Below are 23890 nucleotides of genomic sequence, written 5' to 3'. Positions count from 1 at the left end.
CACTTTCCTGCTAGAGGCTGTTTCCCTAGATTCTTGGATTCTCTGTCTCCCAGGATAATTGTTAGATTTCATTCCCTATAGGTGTGATGGACCACAGCTTGAAGATTGCTTCATGGAGGAACTGCCTGTTCACAGGTACCTATCAGCACCCCTTCACCTAGTGAGGGTGCGGGGATAGCTTTATAAATTGCACACACCCACACCCCAGTGTGCTTACTCTTACAGATTACAAATACCAAGAGGAGATCTTATCGCCATGAAGCTCAATGGCAGAGCAGCATATTTGCATTCGTGTTCCTAGGTTCCATCCCTTACCTACCTTAAAAGGTAGCTGTGAGGATGGTTGAAATAATGTGCATGGAGCACTTTGAACACTTAAAAGCTGTTATATAAAAGCTAAACAATATTGCTATCATTGTGTTAACATGGACTAAAGCCACTGGAGACCAGATAAAGTCTTTCTTCTAAGGGTTTGCCCCCGGCACCTGGTAGTTAACCTCAACAGCTTCTGTGTACTGCTTAATAGCCATTAGCCCATAGCATAGCTTCTAATGTCTAGTTAAGATATTCCTGCTTGAAGCTATCAAACTGCAGGATTTTTCAAATGGTTTGGCCTTTTTTTCCAAATTATGTCAAAGGCTTTTAATCAAATTATGTCCCTCCTTGCCCCCACCCCATCCTTTTCTGCCTCCTTCTGATTTCTCAGCCGGGGGGGGGGGGGACCTGTTTTTTAAGTCGCTTTTCGAAACTGAAACATGAATCCTCTCCCAAATTCACCCTGTTTCAGACGCTGGTGCTTTAAGGAGCTGCCGTCTTAGGCCTGCCAAGACCTCAGCAGGCCAAGGCAGGGAAACCGGCCAAGATCGCAGCCTTTCTCTCTCGCTGCCATTTGTTGCCACCTTTTTATGGTCCTTCCACTGAGGAGGCAGGCTGTTGTGTCAACAAAGGGGTCTCAGACACTCAGGCTTGTCAGAAAGAACATAAAAAGAACTCGCAGTCTATTGATTGTAGAGGGAGAACTAAAAAAATATATAATTATCTGCCTCACCCAATGGATGCTTGAAAGGGCTATTCCCCTCAGCCGTACTCCCACCTTTCTTTTCCCTTCACAATCACACCCCTGCTCTCTCCCACCAATGCCAGTTTGCCTGGAGGCCTTTGTGGGCGGCATGAAAGGAGGGCAGGGCCGCAGCAGGCCTCTGCCTGTCGCTGGAGGGAGTGGATCCTTGCGCTTTGATCTCCTTCCTGCACTCTTTCCCTCCCTTACGAGGCGGAGGAAGCTCCCACCACCACGTGAAAGTTCCTTTTGCTGCCCCTCTTCCAATACCCTCTGTGCGAATTGTCCTGTGAATATGGGACATGACGAGGAAAAAGCATTTGAGGGCCGCATCGCAACATGACAGGGGAAAATAAGCCCCTATGATATGGAGCTTTGTTTGGCCAAGGAAAGGACTTGCCTTCCATAGCATTGTAGCTTTAGCGTGCTTGCATGTTCCTTGGGTTTTGTTTGCATTTTGCAACTTGTATTGAGCCTCTGGGACGTGGGGTGGGGTGTGGGGAATAATGAAGATTGGCACGGGGCCAGCTCTGGGATGAAAGGACTGCCAGTTGCAAAAGTCCTGCAGAAGGACAGGCAGAACCACTGCCAATTCCTTCAACGTTGGGGATGCTTAGGACACCAAGAAACACTGAAGAGAATTTACCTCTGGTGGCTGCACCTTTGCTTCATGCGCCAGACACATGGTTCTTGTTGTACTGATGCATCTTGCTGTCACCAGGACTTGCTGTCACCCATCTTTACTATGCACTGCATGAAAAATGATTATGAGTATTATTATTCTGCGCCATTCAACCAGATTTTGTACCAAGGGGGGAGGGAATTTGGATACTTCTGTGACTTAGAACAACAGTGCTTAGTATACATCTCTGTGCGTTTCACATTTATTATTCTCAATGATCCTTGTAAGGTTGATCAGATTTATCCCCCTCCCAATCAAGTTAAGCCCATTTCCCTCTATTTACCCATTTATTCTGCCTCTTCTAGCCATCAGAGGGGCAAGGAACTATGGGAAAATTCTCTTCTCAGATTTTTTCCGTCATTCATGCCTTCAAACAACAGTTTTGCAGCCATGAGGGCCAGAAAATATATACAGTCATACCTCGGGTTGAATGTGCTTCAGGATGAGTGCGTTCAAGTTGCGCTCTGTGGCAACCCGGAAGTAACGGAGCGCGTTACTTCCGGGTTTCGCCGCTTGCGCACGCGCAGACGCTCAAAATGATGTCACGCGCAGAAGCGGTGAAAGGCGACGCGTGCGTGCACAGACATGCCGTCACTTGCTTACGTTTGCTTCTAGATGCGAAAGGGGCTCCGGAACGGATCCCGTTCTCATCTAGAGGTACCACTGTAAATAAATATATTTATAAATATATAAATAAGTGTGTGTGTGTGTGTGTGTGTGTGTGTGTGTGTGTGTGTGTATGTAAAGGTGGGATTCTCAGATGGCTGAACTTAATGCCTGCTACTAATTCTTGTGCTTTCGCCATGCTCGTGCAGAACTGTGACATGTGCCCAGACTTCACTATTAATAACGCCTGGCATCTGCATTCCAGGGTAGCTCCGACAGTGATTGCTTTGACAGTTGTGGGCTGCCTCTTTGCCATGTGTTCCTGCATCTTACTCACCTTTCTGTATTGCCGTGGCAAGAAGATTCAGAAGAAGCGAGCCATGCGCAGATACCTGGAGAGAGGAGAGGTGAGACTGTAAACTTGTGTCACCCCACACACACCTCAGGACACTTGGGTTTGGGGGGCTATTGGTCTGACCCAGCTTTGAACATATGGCAGTAAGTGGGTGAGCTGTTATCCAGGAGTCTGATTGTGGGCTCTTTCCATTGAGGGACACTGGGCATGAAGGAGAAATCGGGGCAATGAAATAACACTTTATTTGTAGCTTAGCATCTTCTGGAATTAAGAGTCCCTGTTCAATGGGTCTTTTATAGAATTAGAAAATCCTCTTCATTTCTTCTGTGAACTCCAGCAGAAAGTAAGGGTTAGCTTAAGTGTTTGAAAGGATTTCACAGATGGGTTTGTTTGGCACCACAGTTGTATCTAGCAGCTGTGCTAGACCTAGCTGCAGACAGACAGCCCCCCACCCTGCCAAAAAAAGAACAGGAACACATGTTTAAAAAACCAGGAATGCTGCAAAGTCAATTAGGAGCAAAGTGACGGTGAATTGTGATGTCCTTTTCAAACAGGGATTCTTGACGACTATGGATTGAATTATTTGTCTGTCTCTGGGTCTCTTTCTTCTCTGTAGAGTTTGGAGCCCCTGGATCCCAGTGAGAAAGCCAATAAAGTCCTGGCTCGAATCTTCAAGGAGACAGAATTAAAGAAGCTGAAAGTTTTAGGATCCGGAGTGTTTGGGACAGTGCACAAAGTAAGCCCGAGACTTGGGAGGAACAGCTTCTGCTTCTGGCTGATTTAAGTAGAGGCAGAGAACAATGTGCTGCCTTTGAAGAGGGGTTCAGAGCTAGAAGATTGCTACAGAGATGGACCTGGGGTGGGACATAGATTGATTAGAGTGCTTGGAGGCAGGCATTATCCCGGGGGGGGGGGCTCCAGTATTTTGTGCAGGTCATCTAGAGTGGGAGAGGAACTACCTTTTCCTGCTTCAAGAAAATGAGAACGGAAATGGGGGGGGGTGAGATTCTAATGGTAAATGAAAAATCAGTGTTTGCTTCCATCTTGGATGAGAGTTGAGGTCTCGGAAGAGTCCTCAGCAGTTACTAGTTTGTTAATAAATAGATCCTCAGATCAACAATATAGTTTATCTTCTCTGCCCCTCTCCCCACCAGGGTGTCTGGATTCCAGAAGGAGACTCCATCAAGATCCCTGTGAGCATCAAAGTCATCCAAGACCCAAGTGGCCGGCAGACATTCCATGCTGTCACAGATGTAAGTGCTACAAGGGCATGCAAGGAGGAGATGGGACTGGCCTCCCCTGGTCCCACGTCACTTTGGAAATTTTACTGAACGTGGCCTTCACTGTTTCATGCTTGTTTTCGTAGTCCCCTTGAGAAACACGCCAGACATAGGGGAAGCGGGCGTTAAATTAGATACGCCATGGAAGATCCAGAACTGTATATCCCAATACCTCTCTCTCTTTGCTTAAAAGCAGCCATAGGGATTAATTTGGATTGAGGGCACAGTGCTGTGGGCAGTGTGTGTTTAACCATTCCCCCAGTTCAAATACCTTTCCACAAGTTGCTATTAGCAGCAAAGGATTAAAAGGCAGGTGCGATACGGTATCCTGGCTCTGTGGCTAGGAATTTTTTTGGGGGGTGTGGCAGGTAGGGAGGATTATTTAAATTGGGGAAAGCGTGGATGGAAAGAGCTGACTCAACTCACCCAGTTTCTGGGTGACCTTTAAGCAGAGTTGGGGTACAATTTGGGTGGCAAATTTGGGCAGCTGATACCTAGATATACGAGCATCAAAAGTCACTTGCTCTCTAGTGGCGGAGGGAAAGCCCCTTGAAGGTGATGTGCGTTGCAAGCCGGAGGGCCGGTCCACTGTCCCTCAGACCTTGTGGGGGGCCAGACTATATTTGGGGGGGGGGAATGATGCAAGAGCACCACAAGCCCTGGTGGAAGCTTACCTGTGTCATGTGAGCGGCAGGGTCTGGTGGCAGGGGGACGATGAGCGGCACGCGAAAGGGCTCCGGAGAGGGGCTGCTTAAAATGGCGGCCGCATGAGTGCTGCTGCTGGCACCAACAAAGCCCACACCCCCTTCCTCTTCTAGGCAGGGCGGGGAGAAGCCAAGAGGAGGGAGGGAGGAGGCACCAGTGGGAGGGAGACAGAGGGAGAAGGACAGAACACGCACACTGGCGATCCATGTGGAGATTCCCAGACCGTCCGCAGGCCGGATCCAGAAGGCAATTGGGCCTGATCTGGCCCACAGGCCTTAGTTTGCCTACTGATGCTCTTGGGTGATGCCATTCATCTGACCTTGGAATGTGCCTGGCATCTTGGAGGCCTTTCTGCACCACTGCTAGAGGAGGAGGGTGACCAGCTGTGCGTGCACAGGCAAGCTAGCTTGCTCATCTTGAGCAGTGAGCTGTCCATGGTGAACCTTGTCTAACTGGTATCATTGTTGGCCCTGCCTGCACTTAGCACTACCCTGTAATTTTTCTTGCAGTTCTGCGAGTTCCTTCTCTTTGGGGTGTAACTTGGCATTTTGGTACTTCTGCTCCGATGCCATGATTTCATTTTTGTGTGTGTTTTGTTTCTGCTTTTACTATGTACAGCACATGATGGCGATAGGTAGCCTGGACCATGCTTACATTGTCCGTCTCCTGGGTATCTGTACTGGCACCCAACTGCAACTGGTCACCCAGTACCTCGACCTCGGCTCACTGCTGGAGTATGTCCGCAAAAACAAAGATGCCATTGGCCCACAGCTGATGCTCAACTGGTGTGTGCAGATTGCCAAGGTATGTATGGGTTTTGCAGAGGAATTTTGGGGTTAATTAAAGGGCCTTTCCCGGGGCAATTAAGGCTGGGGCTAATCTATCCCAGAATATTGGATTTTTTTTAGAACCACTTGCATTCAAAATATTGAGGGAGTATCCCAAGCATTATTGAAGGCAATGGAAAGTGTAATAAGACAGCTTAGCCACTAGGTGGCACCGGGCTAAGGTGTATCTGGGTGGAGCCATGAGTTTCCTGGTGCTGTTCTGGTTTGTTTAATAGAGGCAACCTTCTGTTTTGTCCAATACAAACAACCAAGTTCTGGTTTAGCCTTCTGATTGCTGCATCCTGTAAGCCAGGGGTAGGGAACCTTAATGGCTCCCTGTATCCCAAGCTTTGTCACTTAGAGTCTTGCTGCTTTTTCCCAATGGATTCTGACACTGGACCAGGACAACTCCTAAGAAATAAGAATGGCACAGGAAAGGGCACCAGGGGTTTCAGTGGGATGAAAGAACCGCCAGAATTCAGAGGGAGAGGCTGCCTTCCTTCTGTTTTCCCGAGAGAACTTCCAGCAAATACATACTGAACCTTAAACATGGACAACATATAAATATAAAACAGAAATGGAGACAAATCAGGCAAGTCCCGCTGCTGGTGTCGTCAGTGGTGTGAGAGGTTGGGATGAAGGATGGAGTGAAACAGAACCCAAAAGCCGGTAAAGGTAAAGGGACCCCTGACCATTAGGTCCAGTCATGACCGACTGGGGTTGCGGCACTCATCTCGCTTTATTGGCCGAGGGAGCTGGTGTACAGCTTCTGGGTCATGTGGCCAGCATGACTAAGCCGCTTCTGGCGAACCAGAGCAGCACACGGAAACGCTGTTTACCTTCCCGCTGGAGCGGTACCTATTTATCTATTTGCACTTTGATGTGCTTTCGAACTGCTAGGTTGGCAGGAGCTGGGACTGAGCAACGGGAGCTTACCCCACCATGGGGATTCGAACCACCGACCTTCTGATCGGCAAGTCCTAGGCTCTGTGGTTTAACCCACAGCGCCACCTGCGTCCCTAAAAAAAAAGTCAGTAGGAGTCAGTGAAACAGGGCAGGAGACAGGGGAGCCAAGGCGGTGCTGAGGTCAGCACAGTGCTGCACACTGCTGCATTTGCACTGTGCTGGACTCCATGCCCCCCCACTCCCAGTAAGTCATAGTAGTGGGTCCATGCCCTGCCCTACAGACTGCCACCATGAGAAGACTCTGTGGTCACTGAGGATGGTCAGCAGTTGAGGATTGGGCACTTGATTGCAAGTGGTGGCTGGAGACAGCAGTCAAGCTCCATTATTAGGATAAGGAATTGGCTAGGGCTAGTGTAAATTGTGCAATTAGCACTGTTTCGATCTGCTAATTTAGTTACACAATGCATAATTGTGGCTTGTTGCAGAATGCCAACAAGCACCTACGCGGTCTCAGTAGAAGCATGCGGAGTGTTTGCCACACCATCAAAACTCGCCCAAACTAGTGGCTTTCCGGTGATGTTCCAGGAGCCTCGCAGGCCCTTGAAAGATTATCAGGGAGTTGCTCTGTGAGATTGGTAATACCGGAAAAACTTCCCAGAGAAGTCCATTTGTCTTCAGTTAATCAAACTTCCCCTGCCATATGCAGGTGTGTTGGGTGCGTTCTAGATTGCGTGAATTGAGAGAGCAGTGCACCAACGTGCCTTAGCAGGTCTAGCGTGAACGCAGGGCATGCCCCTTGAACAAGTTCCAGAGTTTTCTATCATGTGCTGGAATTCCATCTCAGATATTCTGGGGGTTGGTTCCTCAGCAGATGAGTCAGTGTGGAAATGCCACTACTCAGCAGAAATCCACAAAATGTATTTTAACTTAACTTCTAGATCCTTACCGGCCTGCCCAGCACATCATCTTGCTCCACCACTGGCAATGGTCTTTAGAAACACAGGAAATGCATCAATTTCAGGGCTTGCTGCCTGCTCCTTTTGTGTGACATATTTGATTTTCATTATGGTGGGAAGGGCCCAAATACAGTCTGTAACCTGAAGCGTATGTAACCCGAGGTACCACTGTATATAGGTTGGGCCTGGGTGGACTATAGCTCCTGTGAATCAGGTGTTCAAACCCAAAACAAATCCAGGCACATTCATCTGTTTCTCCTTCCTTATGTTAAGGGCATGTATTACCTGGAGGAACACCGCATGGTCCATCGCAACCTTGCCGCTCGCAACGTTTTGGTAAAATCCCCTAGCCAGGTACAGGTGGCAGATTTTGGCATTGCCGACTTGCTGTATCCAGATGACAAGAAATACTTCTACAATGAGATCAAGGTTGGTATCTACTAGACTAGAGTGAGATACACTGCAGGCAGCAGAGAGGATGATTCTTGTAACTTTATCATTTCTAAATTGGGGAGTGAGTGAGTGAGCGAGTGAGTGAGTGAGTGAGATTCAATTACTGCATTTGGGTCTCCGTCATGTGCAGAATGACAACAGCCAGACTATGGAGTGGGGAACTGCATACCCCATGTAGCCAACAGAACTAGAAAATTCAAGAAAGAAAATTATTACAGAAGAAACTGCTTGAATACCTGAAAAGGTTTCAGAAGAGGAGGGAAACGAGGTGAAAAATGAGATTTTCAAAATGAGTTTTGATAGGTAATTAGGAGTGAAAATTTAGTTTTAGAAACTCACGGGAAATGAATCCAGTTTAGCATGGTTCTTCTGACTTCGGATTTGCATTCAGATTGGAAAACAATCTTACAAATGTGGTGTGCATGTTTAGCTTAATTATAATTTATGTCATTCTGCCTTACATTTTTCAGACACCGATAAAATGGATGGCTTTGGAGAGCATACATTTTGGAAAATATACACATCAAAGTGACGTGTGGAGTTACGGTAGGTATATCAGACCAGCCGATTCCTACTGTGGTTGCCTTCAGGAAATCTGTCACAATAGCAAGTCTCTGGAAGTCAAGAAAACTGTTCAAGTGCAAGCTATCTGACTCTTAAGTTATGTGCAGTTCCCAACCAAGGTTGAAAAGTGATCCGCAGAGGTGATCACTGGAGCCTTCGAGCTTGTTCACAAGCCTCCCTAAGTGTGTCACCACAGCATGAAGTTCCAAGTGACTTTCTCCTCTAGGTTAGACATTGTTGCCAATGAAAGGCACGCCTAGTTCAATTTGGCTGTTTGACCAAATATTTAGGAAACATTGCCCTCTGGTGCTCCCTATTCTTCGCCTGTGCTTATGCTTCAAGGAGTTTCACTGCCTCCTATTGGGAGAGGCTGGAACCCACATTTGAGTCTTCTAATGCCCACTATGCTGGAACTTGCGCAGCGAGGACATCTCGGTGCAATTCCTGCCTTGTTTGCCATAGCTGGGACACATTGGCCCATTCCCTTGCACTGGGCTTTTGTCCATTATATTCCTGGGTCTGTAACAGCCACCTGTACCACATCTACTGGGAGGAATTCAGCGTAGTGCTGTGCAGATTGCTCTGTCAGTGCAAGCATTTCTGTTTCTCCGATGGAATGATCTACTCTCTCCCAGTCCACACACACCCCTCCCAATGTGCTGTTCTGCAGGTTCTCCCAACACACACACTCCTCAGCCAGTATGGGTGGGGTGTGTGTGTGCGGTGGAGGGAAAGCCCTGTTGTGTTAGCAGAAGCCCTGTTGCACCGACTTATGCTGGCAGGGACAGTTACTGTATTTTTTGCTCTATAGGACGCACTTTTCCCCCTCCAAAAATTAAGGGGAAATGTGTGTGCGTCCTATGGAGCGAATGCAGGCTCCTTGGCTTCAGCAATAGCAACGCGAAGCCTCCGAAGCGCAGAGGGAGTGCTCCCTCCGTGCTCCGGAGGCTTCGCATTGCTTTCGCTGAAGCCTGAGAGCGAGAGGGGTCGGTGTGCACAGACCCCTCTCGCTCTCCAGGCTTCAGGGATAGCCACCTGAAGCCTCCGGAGTGCAGCGGGAGTTCCTGCTGCACTCTGGAGGCTTCGGGTTCCTTTTGCTGAAGTCAGGAGAGCAAGACTCTCCTGGCTTCAGCAGAGAGGGAGAGCTGCGCAGCACCCCTTCAGCGAAGTGGGAGGAGAAATGGAAGGGGCTCCGTTTCTCCTGCCACTTCACTGAAGGGGCACTAAGCAGAGAGGGGGAGAATTTTTTTTTCTTGTTCTCCCCCTCTAAAACAAGGTGCGTCCTATGGTCGGGTGCGTCCTATAGAGCGAAAAATACGGTAGTTGAATCTGGCCCACTGCATTCTGTTCATGAGTGTTTTCTGTCCCTTCACCTGCTCCAGGAGTGACATTGTGGGAGATGATGACCTTTGGAAATGAGCCTTATTCCGGAATCCACCTTTCAGAAGTACCTGACCTTTTGGAGAAAGGGGAGCGCCTCTCGCAGCCCCAGATCTGCACCATTGATGTCTACATGGTGATGGTAAAATGTACGTGACCAGAGTAACACTTTCCCCTCTCCTGGGGAGAAATGTCACACCTTGGATGCACTTTGACCAATAGATTATGGCACTGGCTGGGGGCTTACCCACACTTCCACTTGTTCCGTGCCTTGAAAGTACGGGTCTGAGTGGTTTTCCACTTGTCCTTGGGAAAACCCACTTTTTGGTGCTGAATCAGAGTAAATGTCAATCCATGGAAAACCCAACTGACGTTTTCCCCTGATTCAGTGGTAAAGATTAGGTTTTCCTAGAGGAAAACAGCAGGACAAGTGGAAGCCCTAAACCAGAATCCACAGGCTGATGGCCTTGCCCTGGCCACAGAAGCTGTCATGGCTGGTATCTGCCTGAACAATGCTGACAATCTTCTCTAACCCCACAGGCTGGATGATTGACGAGAACATCCGCCCCACCTTCAAAGAGCTAGCCAATGAGTTCACACGTATGGCTCGTGACCCCCCTCGCTACCTGGTGATTAAGGTTAGTCCTGGCTTGCTCCCAATGTCCTTCCTATTGTCTAGTCTACAAATCAAACCAGGGGAAACTTGTGGCCCTCTGTATATTGTTGGGCTCCAGCTCTCATCAACCCACACACCCAGCATGGCCAGTAGCTAAGAGATGATGAGAGCTGTAATCCAGCAACATCGGGTCACAGGTTTCCCCACACCTCCTGTAGAGACTCTGCAGGTGGTAAGCACTCAGTGAGTCTGGCTGTTTTAAAAAATGTTCCATCAATACCATGAGTCCTAGTTGTGCTGCTCTCCCTCAGTCCTGCACAGTTAGTTACACTTGCTAGGTCCTGCTCATGTTTCATCTTGTTAATTTCCGAACAAAATAAAAATTTTACAAACCCAGTCTGCCTTTTTTAAAAAAGGATTTTCTGCCTTAAATTTGTTGTCAGCTTCAGAGCATTAGTTGTTTTCATTTAGAAAAAATATGAAGTTGTTTGAAAATGTGAAAACCTCCCCATGTTGTTGCTGAGCTGCCTACCCAAGCCACTTTTCAACGCAACAGCTTCTACGCCCAGAGCATGTGATTTTGGATATTATGAGACATATGTCAGCAAGGATTACTTTTCTGGATTTATAGGCAGTTTGGAGGAAGGGGGGGAGGAGGCCTCTGTGCATGTGCAGACGGCTCTTCTCTCGCACTAGCCAGGCTTCGTGCATCTAGGCCTGTAAGGTTGGGCTTCCAGGAAGACCTGAGGCTGGGTGCCTCTCCTTTTATAAACCCAGATGCTGCTCAAAGAATCTTCATAGATCAGGATGTTCTGCTCTCATTTAGACACTCCCAGTGGAGCTTAAGTGCCGGTGCTCAGCAGCCATTGGTAGGGCATGGAAAGATGTCCGTAAGTGTTACGAGGGTAAATACCTTTTCCTTCTTCCCCTCAGAGAGAGAGTGGGCCACTTCCCCAAGTTGAGCCACCCGCACTCACTGAAAAGGAGCTAGACGAGATGGAGACACTGGAAGTGGAGACAGAGTTGGAGGAGGAGGAGCTTAATAACCTTTTTGCGTCCAGGCAGTGGATTGACTCCATGCGGGTAAGAGACCTTCCTTTCCCCTTACCCACTTGATTGTTCATGGGGGAGAGACTCCAACCTCCTCAAACAATTAAGAAATCCTCCTGAACCTTGCCTATGATGCCTTATAAAATAATAGTTGTTGTTGTTGTTTGTTGTTATTAATTGAATTTATATACCGCCCCATACCCGGGAGTTTCAGGGCGGTTCACAGAATAAAATCAAGATATAAAACTACAAAAGACCTAATAAAAATAAAAACAACAACCCAATAAAAAGAGGTAAAGGTATAGGACCCCTGACAGTTAAGTCTAGTCACAGACGACTCCGGGGTTGCGGCGCTCATCTCGTTTTACTGGCCGAGGGAGCCAACATTTGTCCGCAGACAGTTTTTCCGGGTCATGTGGCCAGCATGACTAAGCAGCTTCTGGCACAACAGAACACCGAAACCAGAGCAGCACACGGAAATGCCGTTTACCTTCCCGCCAGAGCGGTACCTATTTATCTATTTGCACTGGTGTGCAAAGGGCATAGTATTATTATTTATTTCCCTCATGGTTTACCAATTGACCCTATCCTTCAAAGCAATAAGGGGAAATGGGAGGAAGGGGGCAGATGGTAAAACCATACTGGAAATTGAAGAACTAACGTGCTTTTTATGTTTTAATATGTTATAATTCTTGCCCTATTTTGCTGTGTCAACTGCTTTGAGAACCTTTTGCTGAACAAATATTCTAAACAGACTGAATTAATAAATCCAATTCTGGCCCTGCCCTGGCTCATTGTTATATACTCTTCTTCTTCTTTTTTTGTTTTTGTTTTTAAAAACAACACCCAGAGCCCAAATCTTCTGAATCCTTCTGCTGGATACATCCCCATGAATCAGAGCAGCCTCAGTGGAAATCGCCAGGTATTTGATTTTTATCCAAATCTGTATAGGAATCAGAGCTGGTGTACAGAAGGAGGGGTTGCATGTCCGGTGAGAAGAGCATCAGATACGGGGGGGGGGGCAGTGTAATTTGTGTGTTTGTTTGGAGGCTGTTAACTTCGGTAGAGTAGAAGGGTTGAGTGCCAGAGCATGTGCTTTGCACAATTTGATCCCTGGCAACTCCTATCAGACAGCATTGCTGGAACAGGCCTCTGCCAGAGACATTGCTGCGCTCATGCCAATCGGCCCTAGAGCAGGCCCGCCGGCACAGCTTGTGACCCACCAAATCAAATGCGGCCTGCCAGCCATGTTATTGCGGCTTGCCGAGCTCTTGACAACTTTTCTGTTTTGCAGCCTTGGCAGGCAACAAAACTGGGAAGGTTATTGAGTCCCTGGTGCGCTGCCAGGCATGGCCATTGGGTCGCAAGTTGTGTTGGCATGAAATAGACAGTGACCAAATGACTATCGCTCCAGCTCCTCTTTGGTCAGACTGCAACTCTGCTTAGCTGAGAGTAGCCCCCACTGCATTCAACAGGACTTACTTCTGAGTAGCCAGACTCTGGAGAGTTTAGTTGAATGTTTTATAGGCTCCCGTGGGGGAGCAATTTGTGTTTCCGGTAAAGGTAAAGGGACCCCTGACCATTAGGTCCAGTCGTAGCCAACTCTGGGGTTGCGGCGCTCATCTCGCTTAGTTGGCCGAGGGAGCCGGCGTACAGCTTCTGGGTCATGTGGCCAGCATGACTAAGCCACTTCTGGCGAACCAGAGCAGCGCATGGAAACGTCGTTTACCTTCCCGCCGGAGTGGTACCTATTTATCTACTTGCACTTTGACGTGCTTTCAAACTGCTAGGTTGGCAGGAGCAGGGACCGAGCAATGGGATTCAAACCGCCGACCTCCTGATCGGCAAGTCCTAGGCTCTGTGGTTTAGACCACAGCGCCACCCGTGTCCTGTGTTTCCAATAGGCAGGGGGAAATAGGAGCCTGTGGGGTCTCATCAGACCGCTAATCATATGCTCATTTCTAATTCTTTGCAACCTAGAGCGCTGGAATGGGCTCCCGGCAGACCTTGCGGATAAGGCAGGAGTCGATGGGACGCACGGTGTCGGAGTCCTCAGAGGGACGGGGCACAACCTCTGAATACGACCTCACTGAGGACCTGTCGTTGTCCGGGAGCCTGTGCCGCAGCTTGCGATCTCGGGGAGACAGCGCCTACCTGTCTCAGCGAGAGAGCTTGATGCTCCCAATGGGGAGTGCCGACGGAGAGGAAGATGCCAATGGCTACGTCATGCCAGATCAAAATGGCAGAGGTAAGTACAGCATCACAGAGGGGGGTCTGTAGGGTACTGAGATGCAGCCCACAGTCTCCTAGGTGGACTGGAGTGGACCACACCAATACCAAGGTGGAAAGGGTAGGGTAGAAACGAATGGGATCTGCAGGGGCAGCTCATTGGTTCTGGCTTTCTCTGGGCCATGGCCTTCTCCAACATTTGGTCTTCTCGGTGAGCAGCTTGCCTGTTCTTTATCATGCGGGTAGTGCAATTCTGCTGCACAGGAGGGGATTAGGGTGCACCAGAAGTTTACCCCTGACTGGCTCCGCTCAGTTCCTCTGAGCTTCACTGGTTAGAGGCTTTAGCTGCCAAGGAGGTTCCCATTGGCAGCAGTTAAGCAAGACATTTCAAGAGGAGGGAGGAGATGGGACTGGTCTAGTCAAGGATCTGGTCCAGCTACTGGCAATGGATCCAAGGATGAACATGGACCTGGTGTAGAAAAAAAAAGCAGCAGTTATGATGTGCCCGGCTCCTGCTTCTGCCCTGGCTGGTACAAGGGGCAGGGCTATGGCCACTTTGCTGCTCCCAGCCAAGAGGTATCTGATGACTTGGAACTGAATCCAGCTCAACTAGGTAGAATGAAGGGGAGCTAGGAAGGCCCAGGGGAAGATGTATTGGCATCTTGGTTGGTGTCAAGGCAGCCCCAAGCAAAGGACTCTTTGTGGGGCTAGCTAGGGAGTAGGAAGGGCCTCAGTGAAAAACTGATCAAGGGGCCAAGCTGCAACAACCTCTGCTTCCTCTCACGGAGGCCATTCCCCTCTGGCTTCCAAGGACAGATTCGATTAGATCGGGCCCGATAACTCTTAGAAGTTGTGGGCCAAGTAGCAAAGTAAAAATGCTACCCGCCCAGACTGTTTTTAACCTGATTATGTCTATTGCTCATGGAATCAAAGGAGCATCAAATCAGAGGTTAAGTGGCCTGCTCTTTCTTTGTCCTCACGTCTAGCCTCTCCTCCCACCATAAGAGTTTGAAACATACCGTATTTTTCGCTCTATACGACGCACTTTTTCCCCTCCAAAAATTAAGGGGAAATGTGTGTGCGTCCTATAGAGCGAATGCAGGCTCCTTGGCTTCAGCGATAGCAACGCGAAGCCTCCAAAGCGCAGAGGGAGCGCTCCCTCCACGCTCTGGAGGCTTCGCGTTGCTTTCACTGAATCCTGGAGAGCGAGAGGGGTCGGTGCGCACCGACCCCTCTCCCTCTCCATGCTTCAGGGATAGCCACCTGAAGCCTTCGGAGCGGAGCGTAAGTTCCCACTGCATTCTGGAGGCTTCGGGTTCCTTTCGCTGAAGCCAGGAGAGCAAGACTCTCCTGGCTTCAGCAGAGAGGGAGAGCTGCGCAGCGCCCCTTCAGCCAAGCGGAGGAGAAATGGAAGGGGCTCCGTTTCTCCTGCCGCTTCGCTGAAGGGGCGCTGAGCAGAGAGGGGGAGAATTTTTTTTTCTTGTTCTCCCCCTCTAAAACAAGGTGCGTCCTATGGTCGGGTGTGTCCTATAGAGCGAAAAATACGGTACTTCAGCAAAGGAAGCTGACATTTGACTCTATTAGAGTCAAGCTGCTTTTGCTATATTTATTAAATATAGCAAAAGCAGCTTGAGGGCCACATTGGATGCAAGGGCCAGAGCTCGCCCCTCCTTGCTTTCTGAAAAAGGGAAGTGGGATCATTGAATCTAGCAGTGAAAAATGGTTCTTGCAAACAATTACTTGGGGGTTGTTTTCCTCCATGCTGCTTGCTGCCACTGCCATTTACCCTCCCTCCTGCTATGGGGTTGTTATCCCCAGTGCCTGGGATTGGGAATGGCAACAGAAAAGAGCCACGGACACAGCTTCCACGCTGTTGTCCCGAGTTAAACAAGGCAGTGCTGTGGAGGCTGCACAGAACTGCCTTTGTCTGCCTTAGAACAAATGGGGTTTTTTATACTAGAATGGAGAATGAGCTAGCTGTGCATGAGCAGCTTTCATAATGTTGCCTCCCCCTGCAGCACTATAAAAGTAGCACACGCTGTTCCATCCCCATTCTGGCCCAAGAGCCACTAGCTCTAAGCAGGAATGAGAGAGCCAACCTCCACATTCTGCTGTGGCAGATGAAGATATGACTCTATCCTAGCCTCAGTGGGGAATGTTACCTGGAAAATAACTGTTAGTCGCCCCAGGCGAGTGCAAAATTACAAGGCTGTAAGAACCTTTGTGTTCTCTCCTGTGCAGAGCGTGCTGCTTGTATTGCTGCCTCCTTGGTCCGTGGCTCAATCCCGGTGTACGAAGTGGATGAAGAGTACGAGTACATGAACCGGAGAGCTCCACAGGCCCCAAAGGCCCGGCCAGCCTCTCTGGAGGAGCTTGGCTATGAGTACATGGATCTGGGCTCTGAGCTGAGCACATCTTTGGGCAGTGTGCCAAGCTCCCAGCTCACCACGCCTTGCCGGGACGAGGATGAGGACGAGGAAGACTACGAGTACATGAACAAACAGCCCAAGCTCAGCAAGTCCCTGAGCAGCATCCGCAGTTCCCGGGGGGACTATACGGATATGGACTCTGGCATCACACAGGGCTCCCCAGACGAACAGGGCTACGAGGAAATGGATGCCGTCTTGCCCCCAGTGCAGTGCCCTGGCTGCCAGAGTCCGCCCTGCCCCAAAAACGGATTTGTGAAGCCCCTGCGTACTTTGGAGGCCTCAGACTGTGCTTTCGACAACCCAGATTACTGGCACAGCCGGTTGTTCAGTCAGGCGGATGTTCAGAGGACTTAGCGAGCGTTGGACTGGTGGTTTCATTCGTCCTTTTGCTGGGGAGTAAAAACCCGAGCCCTTACTCTTTATCGCTGCCAACACCATTGTTGTGATGGTGGGCTGAAAAAAGGGAAAACACCCATTAAGCCTCTGTGACGTTGACCCTATAATGGGCAAGTGTATCGAGACCAACCGGCGACGGGCTTCTCAAGGGTTGGATGGCAGCTCCCCCCGCCTTGCACTGCGTTTTGACCGATTACAAGTCAGGTCTCTTCTGTTCAAATGCTCTGGACTTAAGAGGGCAAACGGAGCCCTCTGATCGGGCACAACCAAAACTCTGGGAGCCATTCCTGTGCAAAGAGAGAGGGCTTATTCTGTGATAAAGAGGACAGATAAGTGTAGGAAGCGACTGCTTCTGTGGACACGAAGGCGTCTGCGCTCAGGTGGATATGACACACTCTTTTCAGGAATCGGCTCTGTTCTAGAAAGCCGGGTAGAGTCTTCTGGGCTGACCCACCAAAGTGCCGAGTGCCCTACTGTACAGGGTCCTCAGCAACAGCTGAAGCCTTTGGGGTGCCTGTCTCGGCCTTCGTCAAGACAACCCTCTGCCCACCAATAGCAGGGGGGCGTTAAGTATGAGGCATGCGTGCTGAGCCTTGTAGGAGACTGCAAAGACTGAAGGGAAGGCCTTCTCAAGGAAGAAGTCTTGCTTATGTGTCTTCCCAACAATATATGCAATAAGGGTGGATATGAAGGAAAATGGTGCTCCCCTCTCCATGAGCCTGACAACTTCATTTAGGAAGACAGTGTACCCAAGTGTGGGTCTGAGATAAAGACTTGTGGGCTGCAATCCTACCTCTCAGTAAGACTTAAGGTGTAGAAAATGTGTGTTAGAACCCAGAGCTCCTGGGTTTTGTTTTCAGCTCTGGCACTGGTTTTTCAGCGTTCCGTTAGCAACCCTTCTTGTGCCTTTTCAGTTCCCTTATCAGGATGGGAGACCCTTGAGGAGGGAGGAGTGGAAAGGGAACAAACATGCTAGAAACCCAGACTTCCACCTCTAGCATTTAGATGCTCATTACTGCAGGCCGACCTAAATTTTTTCCAGCCCGTGGAAGATCTAGTATGGATCTTGAGCATCCCAGAATGAAAAGCAGGAGAGAGCAATGGAACGGAATGCAGCAGAGCGGCCTTTTGAAAGGCAGCCTTCTCCGCAGTCCCTCCCTCGGTTAAAGGGATTATGGGATGCTTCTCGGGATAGGTGCCAGGCAGACTTGCAAGCTACTCCTGCTGAACTTTCCTCTTCTACACAACTGTGGAAGGTACAGGGTCCCTGCCCTCTTCTCCCTCTGGCCACCCTAGGGTTCAGTAAAAAGGACAGCAGCAGCAACTCACGATGCAATCCTACACGTCTACTCAGAGGTAAGCCCCACTGAGTTCAATGGGGCTTATGTCCAAGTAAGTGGGTATAGGATTACAGGCTGAAATCCGTGACAAGACCACGGAGATGAGTTTTAGTGCTGAAGCTCAGGAGTGCTGTGCGAAAGGCTGAAAAGTTGCACTATGAGCCTTAATGATGTTACTCTTTAATTCTTTTGAACCAGGCTCACTTACATTAGAGTATTATTTGGGAACAAACTTCTCTCTTCCATCACCCCACCCTACCCTGAGGGCCAGTCGTATTGTGCACAACCTTGACTTTGTTCCCACAAGTTTTAGATTGCGTCATATAAAGGGATATTTACCAAAAAAAAAGGGAACGTCAAACCTGATGAAGAAAAAAAGAAGTTTGCGAGGGAAGCTCTGCAATTGATCTCAATGCATTGTCTGAGTCCTGTAAGGTTCCTAAACTGTAGTTTCAACAGCAGGTTCCTCTTTTATGTAGTTGGCCTGCATTCTGGATAGGCTCCTAAATTGCATCACAGAGCACTTTTTGGGTGACAAAAATTATCCAGAAGGTTCTGAGGCCTCCTACTTGGCCTCCAGGCTTTTCATATGAATTGCAAATATGTGACTGAACTTTTGTTTTTTTATTGTAATGCATATTTTGTATTGTATATGTAATCAATGCGCTGATGAATTCCATTGCAAAAAGAAAGGTTTGTATGGAATGTAGCAACCTTTCCATCCTCCTTTAATCTTATTTGGTCCGAACAAATGAGAATGTGTGACAGATGAGAGCAAATTCCACACTCTGCCTACATGTTTTCCTCAAACTTAAAAAGCCTAGAAGATTGCTGTGCATTTAAACTGAACGCCGAGATTGACTGACTGGATTCTGAGGGAGCAATCTGATTCTGACTTGCAAGTTCTTAGACTTTGTGCTTACAAGGTACTCTGTCCCCTGAGAGTTGCTTCTCTCCTCATTGTGGGAAACATCAGGAACCGATTGAACAAATTTAAGTCTCTGTCTGTGTTATAATTCTACAGGGTGTGGTGATATCTTTAGAGCTGACTAGCATGGGTCCTGCCAACAGCACTGGTACCTGAGCAAAGTGAAATCCCAACCAGAGATTGTACAGTATTGGTTAATACCAGAGAAGGGCACTAGAGATGCTATTAGACTGCCCTCTGCAGGAAAGAAAAATCTTGCTATTTAACATGCTTACCATAGGGACAAATTCACTGAAATGAAATCTTTCTCAAGAGAAGTTGTTGTTGCCTTTCAACATAAATATATGTTGATAGATAAGTTTAAAGAGCCAGAGCATTTTTAATGCAGTAGTAAATAAACCTTGTGTACTCTGCAATCCTGGCAGTAACATTGAAGGGAACTTACTTCTGAGTAAAGACGCCTAGGATTGTGGTGTAAAGTTCTAAAACCAGAGTCACACCAGAATCCTGTAATACAATGGAAGATCTCTTGGTTTAATTCTAGAACCAAGAAACTTCATCCAGTGCAACTCAAGACTAGAAACCTGCTACTCAGTAGAATCCTTTGTTGTGGTAGGGCTTAGTGTTTAATTTTAACATAACCCATCCCGCCTTGCAGCAGCGACAACAAAATGCTAGCAATTTATTCTGAAACAACACCTTGGAACAAAACTGAAGTTAGTTTGGCAGGAGTTCTGCAGCAGAGCTTGATTGTTAATAGTAGCAGTGAAACCAGTTTTGGATTAAATTTCAGACAGATCTGTATCTGTTTAGATTTGGACACCTGAAAATACAAAGAGCCAAAGTTCAGTGCTGCCTTGATGCTTACGCCACCACAATATTTGTGCAAGGTGTTTATAAAAATGTTGGTGAGAACCATGGGCTTATTCCAGAGAAAGTCAAGTGTGCCGGAACGCAACAGCTGGACTTTGGCAAGCTTAAATAATACTTTGGTTTTACATATTGAGTCTCAGAACATTGCAATCCATAATCTTTTGCTCTCAAATAGTCCTGGTTAGGGCTACCAAGTGGCCAGTGAAAAAATGGGCTGACCTGTACCTGTGCATTTTAATTGAAGTTCATATGCAGGAACTAGCACATGAAGCTTTTTGTGGCATAGAGATAAACATCATCATTTGTTAATTAATCAAACAAACTACTTTTTAACAGGTCCAGTTTAAAGCCTGGTAACTGTTCAGCAGCTTCAGACTTGAGAGGTCTCTTGTGCCTGTAAGAGTCATGTGGAAGGGACTAATTCATCAGCTTCTGCCTTCATGACATGTATGTGCAAGGAACAGTCACGCTTTGTCAAACTTCTCTATTCTGTGCTCCATCCTGTGCATTGTTATTTGAAACAATGGGCCTTATTTAATAATAAAACATGCATAAGACTGCAGACTTAGAAGTACTAGAGCCTCATGGGAGCTGGGCCTCTTGGGTATGCTTGCTAAAAAGCAGGTACACAATGATGTGACGACAACAAAGGGGACACATTTCCCTTTCCATCTCCATGTTTTGAATGTGGAAGAGACATATTTGTCAGAGTTAATGGGCTCAGCCCTGAGAAAGGTTTGAACCATAGTCAAACAGAGGAGGTGGAAAAATCAGAGTTAAAGCACAACAAACTCTGTGGGCAAGGTTATAAGATGGAAGATTTCAGCTCCATTATTTACCTCAATTTTTGTTGCTCTTCTCATCAATGAGACATCTGTGATATGAATTGGTTGAGGATAACAGCCAAACTAAGGAACACTGGGACAATTAAACTAACAAACGCCAATTGTTACACACGATGATGCACAAGAAACAAAAAGCATTGACTCAACCCCACTGGACTGACGTAGCTTGAGTGTTTTTTGTTTGCGTCTTTGTATTTGTAGAGTAAAAGTGTCACATTTTATTTTTTTTGCCCCCAAATCTTGATGTGTATATTGTCTGTCATAAATGTCATGTTGGGTTGTTTTGGTTTTATGCCATGCTTTGAAACTGGTGACATGAAGGTTTTTCCCCCTCTCTAAAAAAAACCAACACCACCAAAAACTGGAAGGAATTCCAATGTTTACACACTTTAAATTGCTTTCTGCAATGCCCCAGCTATCATTTAACAAGCAGTAATAGCAGTGTTTTAAAAAAACAAACAAATCGAGACACTGCTATTGCCATTAGCTAGGCCACCGGAGAACTCCTGTTCCCAAGATGTAAGCAAATTGGAAGGAAGGTGATGGGCCTTGAACACGGTCATAAGGAGAGATGTCTCAGATGGGTTTATTTGATACTGCTTTCTGTGCCCAAATCGAATGTTTACTAAGAAACCTGAATCTAGCAGGCAACAGATGCTCATGGAAACGGCATAAGGTTTCCACATTTTTTCCTGGCCCCATTCCTGTCTCTTTAGCAGCAGCTTCAGACACTGAAAGTGAGTAGAAGCAGCATTTTCTGCCATGGAGAAATAAGCCTTATCTGAGTTAAATAAGACTTCCTAGCAGGAAAGGATAGAATTGCAGCCAAAGTGATATAGAAAAGATGCTTAGTTTGTGTACATCAGGCTGCTGTCAAAGCCACAGGAGCAAGGCCATTAAAAAAAAATCAAATCTAGCAAACCTAAGTGTTAGAAAATTCTATAAGGAGATAGTCTGGCATCAGTTGTAACATAAACCTTCCTCAGGCCAATTTTTTTTCATTAAAAAAAGAACACCTTAGCTTGCTAATATGCAGAGTAAAGTTGGCTCCATAACAAACCTTTTTTAGTTATTTCAAACATAACCTGTTTGGAGGCAGTGCTTTTAGCGCTTTCATTTTTTTGGTAAAGCTCAGTGTGATTGCCTCTCAGGGCAGAAGGCAGTTTTTTTTTTAAATTTACTTTAAAGCCTGACACACTCAGTCCACACTGAAGTTCTCTCTGAAGGCCCACAGTGTCATGGCATTCATCGGTTTTATTTCCTCAGAGAATACTGAGAATTGTCATTTGGTGCTGATTATAATTGTAGTTTTGGTGCTGGTTATAATTTAAAGTGCTTCCCTACCAAACTACAATTCCCAAGGTCTTTCTCAAGTGAAGAGAGGAATAATAGTTAAACTAGTTTGTGGATAGACTCTTCATCATCTTATCTACTGAATGTGGAAGTCGGTGAGCTTTTTTGAAGGAAGTTCCTCATAAGCTTTGTGGCAACAGGTACAGGTATGTTTTTAGGGCTAGAGTTCAGACCTCTTTTCCTTGCAGGGCAAGTGTTGAATATGAATTACCTTCTAAGCTAGAATGACCCAGTTTTTGCTGACAGAGGCTCTATCTGTTACTGAAGACCTCAAAAAAATAAAAGTTTGTGTGTGCTTGAATACTAAATAAAAAAAGTGACATTATAAGTGCATTTTTAATGTCTGACTACAATGATGGATAAAAATCAGTAGTGCAAAAGTCCCTAAAGTTTTGCCCCTGTGGACACATTTGGAATTTTGACAGGAGCCACCACAAAATGGCTGCTGTTGGGAATCCAACCATTCACAAAATGGCAGCCGTGGGGCATGGCCAGCCACAAAATTTTAAACAGAAACACCATACATATAATAAGGGGGAGTGTGTCCCCTCATACCCTGATGCTTTTATGGTTTCTCAAGGTATTGGGCTAGCCACTGCTGCAAACAATGTGCTGAATTCGCTGGGGACAAGTTAGTCGTCTAAGAACAGAAACTTAGGCACAGACTCAACCGTGTGCTATCAAACCACATCAGTGCCAGATCTGCACATTTTTGCCCCAGGTTTGTGTGAGCACCTCCCTCCCTCTTCTGCCAACAAGAGAAGTAAAGCCTGTACAGGCATCCTTCTCTTAACAGAGATGGAGGAGTCCTCCAAATCAGTAGGACCACCAGAAACAAGTCAAGGGCTTGAGCCAGAGCTTAACTCAAAATATATTATTCAGTAAACAGAAGCATGTACAGAGTTCCCACAACCAGCTGGAATTAGGTGGGAAGGGTTTGCACATGACAGGACATTGCAACTGTTATAGGGAAAAAAATGAGGTAGGACTTTTCAGCCCAACTCTCCATCAAAAGGGACTTGGTGTGTCCTTATTGGTCAGAGAAGAATGGAAGCAAGATCTGGTGAAAGCAAACTGCACAGAGTGTTTGGGTGCCCTACGAATAAACAGAGGAAGGTGACCATCCCAGGCAGCAAATATGGGGGGGGGCAGATATGTTGCTCCTCCTGAGCCCCCTAAATTAGCCGGCTGCATCTGGTATGTTGGAGGATGCTGTCAATTTGTCAGTGTTGCATTAAGATTCAGCTGCCAGTCCAGTTGGCTTCTGTTCATGCAATGGGGAGATGGTGTCGTCCTTTTGTCTCTTGACTCACCTAGCAAAATATATTGGGTTAGCCCCGAGAGTGCTGCAGTTGGGTTTGGGAGACCTTGATTCAAATCCCTGTTTACTCATGGCTATGATACTGGTTGGCCTCAAACAAGTTCCCCATCTGTAAAATGTAAAATCTGTAAAATTCTGTATCGTGTTGTAAATCCTTAAGAAATGCTGTTGCTGTATAAAGTCACTTATAAAGGAAATAATGAATTTGGGTCAGCTTGGCCTGGTAACCTTCACTCCTTCCATCAAGGCTTGTGGAGAAATTAATGGATCAAATGTAATTAATTACTGTACTGTCAGAGTCAACCTTGTGGGAAACTGTGATGATTCTGGAACATGAGAAATGAGGGAAAGACCTTTATGGCTATTAAAGCCACATTGAGGATACAATCCTATGCATGTTTTCTTAGCCATAAACCCCTGAATACACTTACAAATTGAGGTTGAATCCTGACAAGACCGAAGTACTGTTTTGGGGGGGCAGGGGTGGGGGACTCCCTGGGTCTTAATGGGGTAACTGTACCCCTGAAGGACCAGGTGTGCAGCCTGGGAGTCATTTTGGATTTGCAGCTGTCCATGGAGGCGCAGGTCAATTCTGTGTCCAGGGCAGCTGTCTACCAGCTCCATCTGGTACGCAGGCTGAGACCCTACTTGCCCGCGGACTGTCTTGCCAGAGCGGTGCATGCTCTGGTTATCTCTCGCTTGGACTACTGCAATGCGCTCTACGTGGGGCTACCTTTGA

At 47.3% G+C, this 23890-nt stretch overlaps 1 protein-coding gene across 2 annotated transcripts in view; it reads left to right on the top strand.

Moving 5' to 3' along the window:
* The window catches only part of ERBB3 (erb-b2 receptor tyrosine kinase 3), a 111373-nt gene extending 89218 nt beyond the window's left edge, over positions 1 to 22155 (top strand). For both annotated transcript variants that reach the window (XM_083598573.1, XM_083598572.1), the window contains 13 exons: positions 82 to 135; positions 2611 to 2752; positions 3317 to 3436; positions 3855 to 3953; positions 5304 to 5489; positions 7648 to 7803; positions 8298 to 8373; positions 9774 to 9920; positions 10312 to 10409; positions 11321 to 11470; positions 12288 to 12359; positions 13418 to 13685; positions 15908 to 22155. In XM_083598573.1, coding sequence (XP_083454699.1) covers positions 82 to 135; positions 2611 to 2752; positions 3317 to 3436; positions 3855 to 3953; positions 5304 to 5489; positions 7648 to 7803; positions 8298 to 8373; positions 9774 to 9920; positions 10312 to 10409; positions 11321 to 11470; positions 12288 to 12359; positions 13418 to 13685; positions 15908 to 16449 — 2110 coding nt within the window. In that variant the 3' untranslated portion in view covers positions 16450 to 22155. The remainder of the gene's footprint in view (positions 1 to 81; positions 136 to 2610; positions 2753 to 3316; positions 3437 to 3854; positions 3954 to 5303; positions 5490 to 7647; positions 7804 to 8297; positions 8374 to 9773; positions 9921 to 10311; positions 10410 to 11320; positions 11471 to 12287; positions 12360 to 13417; positions 13686 to 15907) is intronic.
* Positions 22156 to 23890: the final 1735 nt, after the last annotated feature.

Source organism: Podarcis filfolensis, assembly GCF_964270895.1.
Source record: "Podarcis filfolensis genome assembly, chromosome: 2".
In the NCBI taxonomy this organism is placed as follows: Eukaryota; Metazoa; Chordata; class Lepidosauria; order Squamata; family Lacertidae; genus Podarcis; species Podarcis filfolensis.
This window is presented reverse-complemented; position numbering and strand designations above follow the sequence as displayed.